The 13,377-nt window shown below is 37.8% G+C and overlaps 1 protein-coding gene across 1 annotated transcript in view; it reads right to left on the bottom strand.

The window, feature by feature from the left end:
• Positions 1-13,377, bottom strand: part of MDN1 (midasin AAA ATPase 1) — a 105,221-nt gene that overhangs the window by 20,020 nt on the left and 71,824 nt on the right. Inside the window, exons 67-81 of the mRNA XM_063329975.1 lie at positions 13,079-13,174; positions 12,752-12,846; positions 11,915-12,039; positions 10,640-10,786; positions 10,254-10,363; positions 9,725-9,798; positions 9,341-9,536; positions 7,649-7,808; positions 7,333-7,479; positions 5,322-5,448; positions 4,304-4,409; positions 3,122-3,237; positions 1,408-1,887; positions 618-844; positions 113-259 (exon numbers count right to left, since the gene is read on the bottom strand). Of these exons, the coding sequence (XP_063186045.1) occupies positions 113-259; positions 618-844; positions 1,408-1,887; positions 3,122-3,237; positions 4,304-4,409; positions 5,322-5,448; positions 7,333-7,479; positions 7,649-7,808; positions 9,341-9,536; positions 9,725-9,798; positions 10,254-10,363; positions 10,640-10,786; positions 11,915-12,039; positions 12,752-12,846; positions 13,079-13,174 (2,353 nt within the window). The remainder of the gene's footprint in view (positions 1-112; positions 260-617; positions 845-1,407; positions 1,888-3,121; positions 3,238-4,303; positions 4,410-5,321; positions 5,449-7,332; positions 7,480-7,648; positions 7,809-9,340; positions 9,537-9,724; positions 9,799-10,253; positions 10,364-10,639; positions 10,787-11,914; positions 12,040-12,751; positions 12,847-13,078; positions 13,175-13,377) is intronic.

Raw genomic sequence — 13,377 nt, 5'->3', positions numbered from 1 at the left:
TAAAATGGCAATTTCCTTGTGTATTGGTACCTCTGCTTGACACAGAGTTTAAGGAATTTTTAGGTTTGCATAGTTTAAACTCCGCTCTTCCCCCTTAAGTTAACAAACTTACCATTTTCCTCTGAAGACTTTTCTTCCTCTTTTCCATCTTTCTGTTTTCTCTCTACCAAACACTGGATGGCATACAGAACAACACGGATAACAGTTTCCACTTTTCCTGAGAAGTGCTCCACAAACTCTTCATCTGACTGTTGATCTCCTTTTGAACCATAACACAGGCAGTTTTACAAAAAAACCCCAACACATTGAATTACACATTACTATGTTCCCCTATGCAAGGAGCATAAGGAATATGCAATTTTTACTACATAGCTCTACTTAAATCTCCTTGCTAGTCCTGACGTACAACTATGGTGTAAGATCTGTCATCAGACTAAGGCGCGGAAAAAAAATATTACTGCACAAATTAAGTCTGGACTAAATTTTGCAATTTTGCATTTCATCAAGTGTTTCTGGCTATCTGAATGAACACGGAGCCATCTTCTGCAATAACCAAAGCAATGAATTCTTACATATTTATCTAAATTATGTAACGAGCAGAGAAGAATTGTGCTTACCACTGCAATTTGACATGGAAGCAAGAAGCTGTGTTCTCCAGGCTGTGAAATCTGCAGATGTATTATTAACTACTTCTTGTATGTACTTTAGGCTCTTGATTAGGGCCACCTGATTTACAGCTTGCCTGTCTTCCCCATTTGGAAGAAACAGGGACTCTATGGCTTGTAACTGAGCTGAGGCTTCCAGCAAACAACTCATTGCTGATGTGCAAACTTCAAAATCTCTCCTGCAACAAGAAATACCATGATTCTGAAAGAACAACAAACAGTTCAACTTCAGATTAAACCTTTGCTTGGGACACAGATGAGGGGGAGGCAACGGATCTCCATTTTGAATTTATTTAATAAAAAGTTTGACACTGAGCAGATGTCCCACTTATACTCACACTGTTTGAAGCAGAGAGAAAATGAGAGGATTATTATTATTAAATAGGCTACAGATTTCTTCTAAAATAGAAATTTCTTCATTAAATTTACATTTGAAATTCACTCCATTAACTAAAGAGCTATGGGGATGAAATCCCAGGAAACCAAAGACAAACTGAGAAGCTGACATGGACCGATTTTTTTCTGACTTGTCATGGGAGTGGGAGAAGACACATACATTTGTTTAAAAAGCCAGGCATTGCATTTTGCAAGAAAAATGAATGGAAACAAGCTTCAAGAACACTTTTGAACACACTTTTCAAGATATGCATAGGCAAATATTTTCAAGATGAGTTCACACATCTGATATGAACATAAAACGTGAGGTGAGAGAGATTCAATTTCACACACATGTAGAACTCACCAGGAATAAAACAAGGTCTCACGTGCCCGTTGTCTTATTTTGTCCACTTCTGCTTTGATTGCCTTCACATTTGCCAGCATCGTCGTCAATTGTGTAGCTAGCTGCAGCCATAACTGATCTTTATTTCGCATCCTGCATCCAGGAGGCAGGTTCTCAATTGTTACTGGAGTCAGGTATTTTAGCTCTGAGGGAATTAGGTCAGGTATTCCCGTAAAAGCATTTCCCATTTCAGGTCCTGAACTCCGACAAATATTTGCTTTGACATCTGTCCTTTCATTGTCACTGCACTTTGTTAACTCTTCTTTTGGGCAGCATTGTATAAACCAAGACAGCTCCTCGAGAGCCATCACACACTGCATAGAAAGTTCCTGCAGTTTGTCAGTCCAGCGCTGAATACCGTCTTGAGGAGGAAATGCTACATTATATTCTCTGTCAGCAGTCAACCTAGAATCTATCTCTTGTATACAACCCAGAAGGTTCCTGGTTAAGAAGAAAGAAGGAAAAGTTACAATCACCGACTTTTATGCTATACTCCCCTTTGAAAAGCTCAACCTTTAGACTGAAAAAGCTCTAGATAATGTGAACTCAGTAGGAGTAAAAACTTTTTCTGGAAGAGCTAAAATGATAGTCTTTTTTAAAAAAAAAAGTTTTGCTCATTATTGAATTTTTCTCTCCATTGCATATGTTTGAACTGTCCTGAAAACAGGGCTTTGTGAGATTTCTCAGGATCTACATCATGCTTTTGAACAATCCTTAAACTCCTGGCCCGACGCTCAAATATTATTCATTTTCCTGCATTATAAAAGCAAACTAGATTCTAACACAATATGATGCTCTGAAGTGCTGTGTAACAGTCAACTCGTAACAAATGCTTAATCTGATTCACAATGAAAGTCACAACAATGCAGGTAAGTCACTATTCCTGCAACTGTAAAGTCAAGGGCTTGTATTCTGGGCTTTTGTTTGTTTGTTTTTTCTAGGTTTCCTAGAAAAGGAATTTTTCCTAGAAAACATAAATTTTGCATCACTAATCTCCAGTCTAGCTTTCCCTCCCAGTACAAAGGAAATCGCTCCTGACTCAACTTCAAAAAGTTTTACAGATTACAATAGTGAAGAGCACAAATATGCACAGTGGAGTTTCCAGTGAAACTGGTGAGTCAAGCAATGTAGTGAAAAATCACATCCAGTGAGCAAGCCTTCCTCTACACTTTTCCTTTTACAGTTTTGACACAAAATCTAGCATCTCCTACCTTTCTAGAATTTTTTTTGTAAGCTGTTGTGGTTTCTTCATATTGGCTCAAAGTCTCATCCAGATTATTTATTTGTTTCAAATCAAACCAACAACTTGAACAGAGCCAAAATCCACTTAGGCCAATACCACATGAGAGAGATTTAACAATTTATAGGTTTAACTTTGTAGTTAACTGAAGTAACTGAAGTCTTCATGTATGCCTAACTTGTTTTTCCCAAACTATTTTGATTCCGAATTATTGGCTGCAATGACAGGATAAACAATACCTAACCCCTGGGGTTTTTTTCGCTCCTCCCCATCTCCTAAAACGTTTTATATCTAGGCTTAATTGAGGGGAGGAGAGAAATGGGGAAGTAGAGGGAAGAATTTTATTTTCTTTACCTTATTTTCCATTTTTCTTGAATTGAATTGCTTACTGTCAAACTCCTTGACAACATTTAAACGTTGGAAAATGCAAAATACCTCAGTAAGATCCACTGTTCTGTCAATGCAGTAAGAGATCGTCTCTGTCTGACAAGCATCTGCATGAGGTGTGCAGTGAATCCTTTGCATCGCTCAATGCTACCTAGTCCAATATCCTAAAGAAAACAGATACAGAAAAAAGTGGGAGGGAACAGTTAGATGAATAAGCAGACAACAACATTCTCTGTGCCTCTATTTCATTTCACTGTGCAGGCTGAAAGGCTATTGTTTAACTGAACAAGCCTTAAAATACCAACAAAAATTATAGTTATATACAAGCATCTTCATTTTTCTGCATCTTCCATATAATCTGCATACAAATTTGATTTTCAAGTAGCTTCTGCAACAACAGTCATATTAAATTGCACGCCACTGCAGCAACTCTTACCAGGAATTTAGTTCCAATAGTAAAGCTACCTTACATAAATGATGATTAAAGAGATACCAGCCTGAACTTTTACATTCACGACCACTGCTAAAACCACTTCCACAACTCATTTCACCAGATGTACTGACAATTACTTTCAATCCGTGTTCCGAACACGGAACATAGCTGAAATTAGTTTTGCTCTATTATTTATGCCACTGCCAGCTGTGACGCTTGACAAGATCACGTTGTAAAACAAGGGGTGAAGCATAGTGAGAAGAGCAGCATCTGGAAGAGATCCCTTTTTCCTGGAATACTGGAAAAGTGGTACTGATTTGGCAGGACTCACTTGTTCCTTGTACTGATTTTAGACCAATTTTTAAGCAAAGAAATATATTGGCACTTTTTGTGTTTGGCACAGGCTCCAGTTATATCCAATTATAAGGCTCAACAGTTGTTTTTTTTTTCCCATGAGCAAAACCAAATCCTGGTTTTGTTTTCCTAACAAGCTTTGATTCAGCATTTTTTGAGTTTCCTTCATGCACAAAAAGTAACAATTTGGGATCTGTTGGGATGAAAGATATTGTACATTTAACAAATGTTAAATTAATTCACTAAACTAGTATTGTTCAGTCATAAAACAACAGGTTTTAAAACGCTGCATTTAATGATTGGCCCCAAAATACCATATTTTGTACCGTATTAAGAACATAGCATGCTCTCACACCACCTGTTTACTAGTAGAAAATTTCACTCCAAGCTGGTAAAATAAAGTCAACAGAAGTAGGATTTCCATTTTTACTTTGGTGTTATACCTTGGCAGGTGCTAATAATGCTGTCTGAAGCCTAGAGTGGCGTGCAAGTGACCGATAGAAGTACTTCTGGCATCCATCCCAGGCAGAAGAAATCTCCGTCAGCAACCTGACGGAACACAAAAAGTCTAATATTAGAAAGGTATATAATTTCATTACCTCAGCACACTGGAACCACCAAGTCAGCTCTTCAACATAACAAATTTGCTTACAATTTGTTATTTTGCAAATGCATTGATCTTGTAATTCTTTGTTTTATCCACAAGTATTTTAGTCTAGAGAAAACATTTTGCAACAGCAGCAAAATCTCTATCACTGAATATTATTTAACACTTAAATAGTAATTTATTTTTTTTTTAATTCCTCCCACGCAGCTAACTCCAGCTTGATAGGGGAGCCTTTATTTTGGCCTTGATGAAAGATATTGTAAGCTAAGTCCTTACACCTGAGGAGGACAATAACCAGCATGACTCAATGGCAAAAATCACTTACTGCCAGAAAAATAACAGAGAAACATCTGAAAGAACGTCTTTCCTCTAGGTAAGTTTTTCCAGAAATGCCCCCTTTGAAGTCTATGTATTTTCTCCTGAAATATTCCATTATTCAATGAAGACAAAACAACTAAGTAATCCCTGTAAATTACGACTCATCTTTAACAAAATCATTACAGTCTAATTCTAATATGATGCTAGCAAAGCATCCCTGGCAAAGCTGGACGGTGGAGGGCTAATTGAAATCTAATTCACAGGAACAATGAAACTGAGGGTAGAGTTTTCAAAAGTGCAAATTAAAAAAAAAAACAGACAACAAACAACAACAAAACCCTCACACAGTTGAACGTGCCAGGACACAACGTACGGGATTTTCAAACTGAGAAGTAACTGGAGGGAAGGGAAGGCAATATGTAAAATCCTAAATGAATTACAGTCCAGAAATTCTAACTTAAATCCATGTGCAAGAAGTTCTATATATTATAGCTACAATTCATACAATCTAAGGGCTGAAAATACTGTGTACATACGTGGCATCCAGTTCATGTGTACAGTTTACTACACCTAAGGCACTACGCAAGTCCAGCGGCCGAAGGTAGAGTATTTCATGATAGTCTTTTGAACGGGACCAAGAAAGACCTTTCCGGTATGACAAACCTGGAATGACATTTAAACACACATCCTTTTATGTCCTCAATGTTTTATATGAAAAATGTCACTCATACAGTTGGTATTAAGATATAAAATCTTCTGATGTAGTTGTTTTCCTGATGCTGTCTGATTTTGACAAGTTTTGTAAGTAAGGTAAGAACAAATCCTGGCTTAGCTACCTTCAGCTGAACGTAGCTGAAGAAAACAGCTGAAATAAGACAAATGTAAACCTGCGCGTATAAAGGAGGTTGGTGAGAGAAAAAACAAAAAAAGCCTTGAACCCGTAAGGCAGACTACAGCCTGAGAAAGTTACAGCTGTGTACTTTTAAAACTCAGTTTTAAGACTGTTATTTTAGCTATTTTTAAAACTGGATTAAACATGCTCATTTTTCTCAAGCCAATTAAAACCTTCTTTTCAAAGTATCCTGAAGTAGGCACAGCTTGTAAGAAATACTCATTAGCTGTTTAGGTTATGTTGCCATTTTTCCAAACAAAATGGAGAACAAAGTCTTAAGAACAACATTTTCATTGCTCCTGGCCCTCTAAGAAAGCTGAGTTCAAGATCATCACCTCATTTTTAAGACATGAAAAGGCTGACAGATGCAGAAGATAAAGGTATCTCCTGAAATCAAAGACAGAGCCAAATAAAGAAATCAAGTCCCACGTGTTAATTAAATCACAGCATGCCATTCCTCCGGCACAAACTTCACAGGGCAGCAACGGCAGATATTCCTTTGGCACCAGTGAGTGCAAAAAATGCAAAACAAAGGAGAAGCGTATGTGCGCATGAAACCGCCCACTTAGATTCACCTGTGTTTGCAGTCATCTAAATCCAAAAGGACCTTAATATTCTGGGAACTACTTACTCAGAACACACACCAACTCATTAAAGTAGCAGAAGCGACACACACTCAAAACTACAACTGAAGCCTCCTCCCACCTCCCAGAAAGCATTTAGGATGCTTTTGTTTTCATTTACTGTCCAAGTGTTGTGACACTGAGTTAGTTTGTTATCAAAATCATTGCTTTCTTGGACCCCTTCATGTTTCCAAGCTTCCTTCTGCAACCATGAGGAACAAATTTATTTGTTTGTATTTATTTTGCGAGGTTCTTAGGATTACTGCAGGCCAGAAGCTATGGCTTCCAAGAGAAGCACCAAAACACTAAACTCTCTTCAAAAATGAAGAAAAAAATTGGCAAAGCTACATTAATTTCTACTTCTGCCTATGACTTAGCAGCTGTTAGACAGCTGTTTATTTAACAAGACTGCTTACTTCTGCTGGTTTCTAAACTGCTGCGTGGCTAAGAACAGTTGATGAATAATTTAACCTAACACCAAAGGAAAAGGCAACAATTAATAGTTTGGGGGGGTCCTTTATTTTAAAACTAGCAAGGGGAGCAATGGAGACTGGGCTGCTGAACGGGGTGCCTCCAATGATTCCCATCAACAGACGATTCAGTCTCCATGGCCCAACCGTGCCTCTGTCAATCTGATCTCTACCAGACTGTTAACGGAGAGATGGGCTCTCATTCTAACAAGCTAACTTAATTTCAGTTCTGGATCAGAGAACGGATACAAGATAATGAGCTTCCCTCTTGTTCCTAAAAGCTGGGCAGCGACTTCTGACTGGAGATAAAGTAGATTTCTGCTTCAAAAAAGCTACTGTTGTACATCTAATGGAATGTAAGAACAGAAGGTATTTGAAAGGGCTAACACACCAGGTCTCATCATCAACAAAGAGACAGACAGACCTAAACACTTCTACGTATTAGTGGCTCAACAACTTCAAGAACATAGTATCATGGTGGGTTTAGATGTATTGGCAAAAATAGTAAAATGCTTAAAAACTTTGTACTTTTAAACCAAACACATTTTTAGTCAAAGCTCACCTGTTTTAGCAAGGCTTTTAAAGAGGTCTGACAACGCCCGTTGCTTTTGCATCTGAATATGCTTTGCCTCTGATTTCTGCTTCTCCTTATCTGCTGTCTGATCAAATGTTAAGTTTTGCAGTTCGACTACAGAAACAATGATACCACCTGTATAGAAGACAGCAGGGAAAGGTAAGAGATGCGAAAATTTAACATACACAAAGCAGCCACGGGAAGCCTGTCTGGGAAGGGAACTATATATCCACACTTTTTCCTGATTTGTTCCATTTATGTTACGGAGGTCAATTATGGTATGGAAATCACAAGAATACTTAACCTGTGAACTGGTCAAGATTTTCCACCAGGCTTAAGAATGAATTATTTTCTGTAACTGTTGTACACATTTTCTTCATTTTTTTAGTAAGCTTAGGCAGACGATGCTGAAGAGATTCTGTATGAAATGTAATGCCATCCTGACATTCTTCCGGGAGTGCCCTCTGATGAAAAAGAAAAAAAAAAAAAAAAGAGAAGGAACAGTGTAATTACATACACATACTCAAAGCTGTCTTATTTGACCATTAAGAGTAAACTGCTGCAAAAACAAGGGCTAAATTCTGCATTCATCTGAAACCCCAAAACGTGCCCATGTGATCCTTCGAACACTTCAGCACCAACACTTGAGGAAAATCACGACATATATATATATATATATATATATATATATATGTATGTATGTCAGGCATACATTATTTTTGAAAACAGCCAAACAAATGGAAGATGTTATGATCCTACTCTCTTAGGTGTTTGTCATTACCTCTTTCATAGAGATTACCACTGCTGCAGGTCAGCTTCCTCAGCCTTCCAAGCTCAAAGGCACATTAACCTAAATCACTAATGCCCTCAGGGCACTAGACAAGAACACCATCACTTTCTTTTCACTAGACACAAATTAAATTGCGCTTCTAAAGAACAACAAAAACAGTATGCAAATAGAAATTATTTAATAACAGAAGTAAACCCCCAGCATGTCTAAAGCTAATCCCTAGGGTTTGTTCAATTTAATTTTGCATGCATCTTGTTTAAGGAATGAAGACAACATGAAACTGCAACAAGCAAAACCAACAGCCCTGTTGATTATCAGTAACAGGCTTGCAAACAAACAAACCAACCACCAATCAACAAACCAAACACATTAGATTTGCATCAGATTTCTGCCTCCTCACTCTACCTCCTGTCACAGGACAAGAGCAAGATCACCTACCCTCCTGGTTTGAAGAAACTCAACAAAGCCCTGGAAGCTAAGAGTAACTGAGCATTTCCCACTCACCCCCAAATTCTCATGAGTTATCATTGCATCTTATTAACAAAAACTAATGGATGTGAATAGGAATTTATTTCAGGAAGAAAATTAGTTGACTTCCTCTCTGAGCTGGACAATTTAAGAGACATACTGAACAGTGGCAGTGTGGAGTAGGATTTACCACATATCAGCTAGTCCAAGGCAAACGTTCACAGTACACAAGCTGTCAGCCAACAGCAAACATGACAATGTAGTGCATTGCCCTATCAGAAATCAAGCTCAAAGTAATTTTTATATTTAATCACCGCATATATACACACAAACCCTACAGCTACACAATCATTTGCCTGGGTCCTTGTTTAGAAAAAAAAGCATAATAATAATTTCAACTTCCAGTCCATATTACTGCACTAGTAGGGAAGTAATAAGTTGCTGCAGACAATATGCAGGCAACTTGGGAGATGAAATATGTAATGCTATCATCTCTATATTAGAGCGTAGATATTGTGCCAAATCAATACAGAACATGCTTGTCTTTCCATGCTGCATTCCCACCCATCCGCAGTGTTTCATAACACTGAACACACAAATAAGACCAAGGAGTTGATGACATAATTCAACAGATTTGACACTTACATAAGATTTTTCTGCATATATCGGTGAAAAGCAATATATAAATGAGAACAGATAAAATATCCTTCCCACACTTAGAATAAAGAATACAGTCACCTTGGCAACATCTGTTCTAGCAGACAGAATTTTTCTTAATGTGTTGTTTAGTCTCTGAACTTTGGTCTCTTTGTTCGCAGATTCTTCCTGCTTTTCCAAGCAGTCCAGCTGCTCTTCCTTACCAATCTCCACCAAGGCAGGCCGACATGGTTCACCCAGAACAACTTCAAACTTCTTCATGAATTTAAAGAGAGTCCTAATTACCAAAGGAGCACAAAAATGTTAACTGTGTTTTATAAACCTGCCAATCTCTTAGTAGCTGGAAATAAATGTTTCCACTGTGTTAGGAGCAGAAGAAATATTCTTGCATTTAAATTTAACATCATAGAGAAATCATAGAAGGAAGGTTGCAAATATGAAGCTTAATTCCAAGCTCTGAGTTACCTGCGTATTTTTTCAACTGATTGTTTTATAGCCCAGAAGCTGACATCATTCCACTTTGAAATTTTCACAAATTCCTATTAGGAAAATAGATAATCAATGGGATTACTTATATTATTGCAATGAAGTATTTGCATATAAAAGATGATCTTTAAAACTATGATCATCTGTCGGTCTTAAAATGGAAGACATTTTAGTAAGTGAGCAAACTATTGCATAGGCATCTTATTCTATTAATATATATTATACATTATTAATATATTTATGCTAAAACTGCTGCATAGCCAAATGTTGTGAAATCCACAAGGGGCTTCACTACTGGATAGAAACCTCCATGGCTAAATGAGACTGATCAAACGTTAAAGACTTCAACCAACCCCCCACCTCAAAAATAAATTATTCCTGAGGAAAATGTGAAGTGCAGTAGGGATTTCAGTGGCCAACAAAGCTATTATATACAAATTCAAATAATATCTGCTCCACTGTTCCTTTGATTTGCGCAGTATAGTATCTGAGCAAAGTTTCCTTTTACCTTAAGTTCCTTTTCTATAGGTTGGCGAAGTTCGGTGATTCTGGCCTCAACACACTCTGAAAACTGCTTATAATAATTGTATAGATTCCACAGGACGCTGCACAGAACATCTAGAAGGGACAGACAATAACAAGCTTCTTTTAAAACAGGACGTTCTTCAGTATCAAGAGGAGAAAAACATCCCTTTTTTTTTTTCTGTAATCGTGAAGCTTAGCAACACCAAAAGATGGGGTAAATTGACCAACAGTATTTCATGAAAATGGGAAAAACAGCAGTATAGGCTTGTGTTGTATTTATGAGCTTACTGATCTGTTTGGAAAGTCTCAAATACCTGATGGTCAGGTTGTTGTAAAGAAGACTCAACACATGTAACACTAACAACTTACCCTTTTCTGCTACTTGAGGCATCAGCAAGATGTGGCAGTGGAAAACCAGTAGTGCTTGAAGTCGTGCATGAAACTCTCCCAGCGGGGATCCTTCAATAAAAGCTTGTAGTGTGCTGACCAGCGTTTTCAGATCCATTTGCTCAGTTACTGAACATTGCGCCAGAAGTTTAGAAGGAAATGAGGAGAAAACAAAAAAAACACCGTGTACATTAAAATTGTTGTCTGCTCTTTGTAAACTTCCATCAAAATATCAGGTCTCTATTAGGAAAGGTTAAAAACAAAATAGGAAAGGGGCGTGGGAGAAAATTCTGATTTTATAACAAGTAAAACCAAGAAACAACACACTGGAAGAAAGGAGAGGGGACAAGAGAGGCAGCAGTAAGATAGCAACCGAGGTCAGCTACATGTCCTATTTCAGAGTGCTTCTTTGGTCATGATAAGCCATATTATAAATTGGTCACTGCCAATTCCTTAACTCCTCAAAATCATCAAGACATAAATAGATCCTAGAAGAATCTGGCAGAGAATGGTACAGTGTCTTTAGAGCATTACGTATGGAAGACAACATGCTGTCTACTTGTAGATGTAAAAAACCACAAGGATCTGAAGCTCGTCAAGTACGTGCATTAATTAGTCACAAGATTGGTAAGAACCCTGCCTCATGCCAGAGGATGCTACTTTCATCTTTACAGTTTCATTAAATTTCGGGGAGGCAAGGGACAGAGCTATATTGTTTCCTCTATTTTATGTAACATGAACAACTGCAGACAGATTTGCTAAGAGCTAAGAACAGCATGTACCAAAACATACTTACTGTAAGAATTCTTTAGGCTTTATATATACAGAATGTTAAAAGCAGTTAAGCTGGAATATGAATTATGCTTTGTGCAGTTAAAAAAAATGAGGTGCCTTTTCCGGCTGCAGATGGAGGCCTCCTACCTTCCAAATCTGTTTGAAATGTTCATATGTGCATGACATACAGTTACCACAGGTCTTCTTTCTTTTAGATGAATTTTACAGACTTTTTTTTTTTCTTTTTTACACGACTTACAATGTTAGCCCTATGAGACACACAGGTAGTTCCAGAAATAAAATACCACATGAAGTTCGCTCTATATGAAAGACCCTGTACAGTAATAGAATTTATTATAGGGCAGAGGGTTCAAGAACGACACCTGAAAGTGCATTGTCAAACTCTGGCATCTGGGACCTTAATTATGTATCCTTAGTAATTGCTGGAACAGCACCACACATTCATATAAGGACAGCACTTACCTTCTGTGTTTGCCTCTGTCTGTTCTTGAACATACTTCTCAATCATCTGATAGATTGAGAACCAGTGCTTTGTGGATTTCTCTACATGCTGCTTCATAATATTGTCCAAACTTACTGACCAGCAACTGGAAACAATAAGGAAAGGGAGAGAAGAAAAAATAAAGCAAAAATATTGTGTGTAGTTTGGGTTCCAAGACAACATAAACTTGATTTTCTACTAAAGGAAAATTTTACAGGATGGAGTCATCTGCACATACGCTTAATATACACAGTCAACTCTTGAGGATCACTGCTTTGCCACTATTACTAAATACGAGAGAAGAAATGCAGGAACAAGTGACTGTCAAACAAAACCAGTCCAAGCAAGGTTCAAAAGTTTCTTTTCACAAAACCTGAGGTAGACTTGTGGAATTCCTAATCATGGCGTACTGTGGATACAAAAGCTTTACATGGTCTTAACAGGAGACTAGACAATAATTTTTAAGGAAAATTTGATGGGGGTTGTTAAATAGACAAAACAGTCTAAGCTCAGTAAGCACTAGGATGAAAACAGGAGAACACTTGGAAAATATTAGGATGAAATACTGTAGTTATCTGTCCTGCTCCTGCTCCTCCTCAGGCATATACATAGGGTCACCACGTGCTGGACGTGCTCATTCTGAGACAGTACAGCTGCTGGTTTGCAGGGTTTTTTTCCCCACGTTGTTACTAGGACAGACACACACAGAGAGACGCATGTTCTATGATTAAGGCAATTCTGCATAGGAATACGTCTCCATACGAAGATGAAAGCTTACAGTATCTAAGAAAAAAGCAGTAGGGAAGGACAGTTCTTACTTCAACTCCAGTCTACGCCACTGAATAATCAATTGTGTGACCAAATCAAGATGTTTCCGCAAGGACAAAGCTCGACTGGCATTTTGCTCCCAGTCCTGGAAAAAAAAAAAAAGTTCCCCTTTATACAAAGCCAGAAATTAAGTCTTTTACATGGCAAGACTCATGCAATAGTCTGGATTACATTCCTACATCTCAAATTTATGGCATGGAGCAAGTTCACTTCCCCAGATCCTGGCACGCAGACAGCTTTTAGTTGTTTTTATCATGATGCCATATAAATAAGGAAGCACAAAAGAAAATAAAAGTTTCCCTTAGCTCTTTTCTTACCTGTGCCTTTGCAAGGAGAATTTCCAAGCCATTCAGGAACTTTGAGAGAGGACTAGAGAGTGCAAAACTCCGGATTCTGTCCATCACAACTAACAGCTGCAGAATAAAAAAATAAGCATTCAACCTATAGTAACTGATCTTCAACAGAAGCAGTCATAAAATTAAGCTCATTTGTATTAGTATAACCCTCCTCTGCAGGAGATAAGATTTTAATTTTTTTTTTTTATTTTACACCGCTTCTTCGTCTCAGTATAAGCTCACTAGCAGTTCAGTGAAGGCCAGTGTACTCGGGGAAAGGA

This window comes from Chroicocephalus ridibundus, chromosome 3 (assembly GCF_963924245.1).
Source record: "Chroicocephalus ridibundus chromosome 3, bChrRid1.1, whole genome shotgun sequence".
NCBI classification, from domain to species: Eukaryota; Metazoa; Chordata; class Aves; order Charadriiformes; family Laridae; genus Chroicocephalus; species Chroicocephalus ridibundus.
This window is presented reverse-complemented; position numbering and strand designations above follow the sequence as displayed.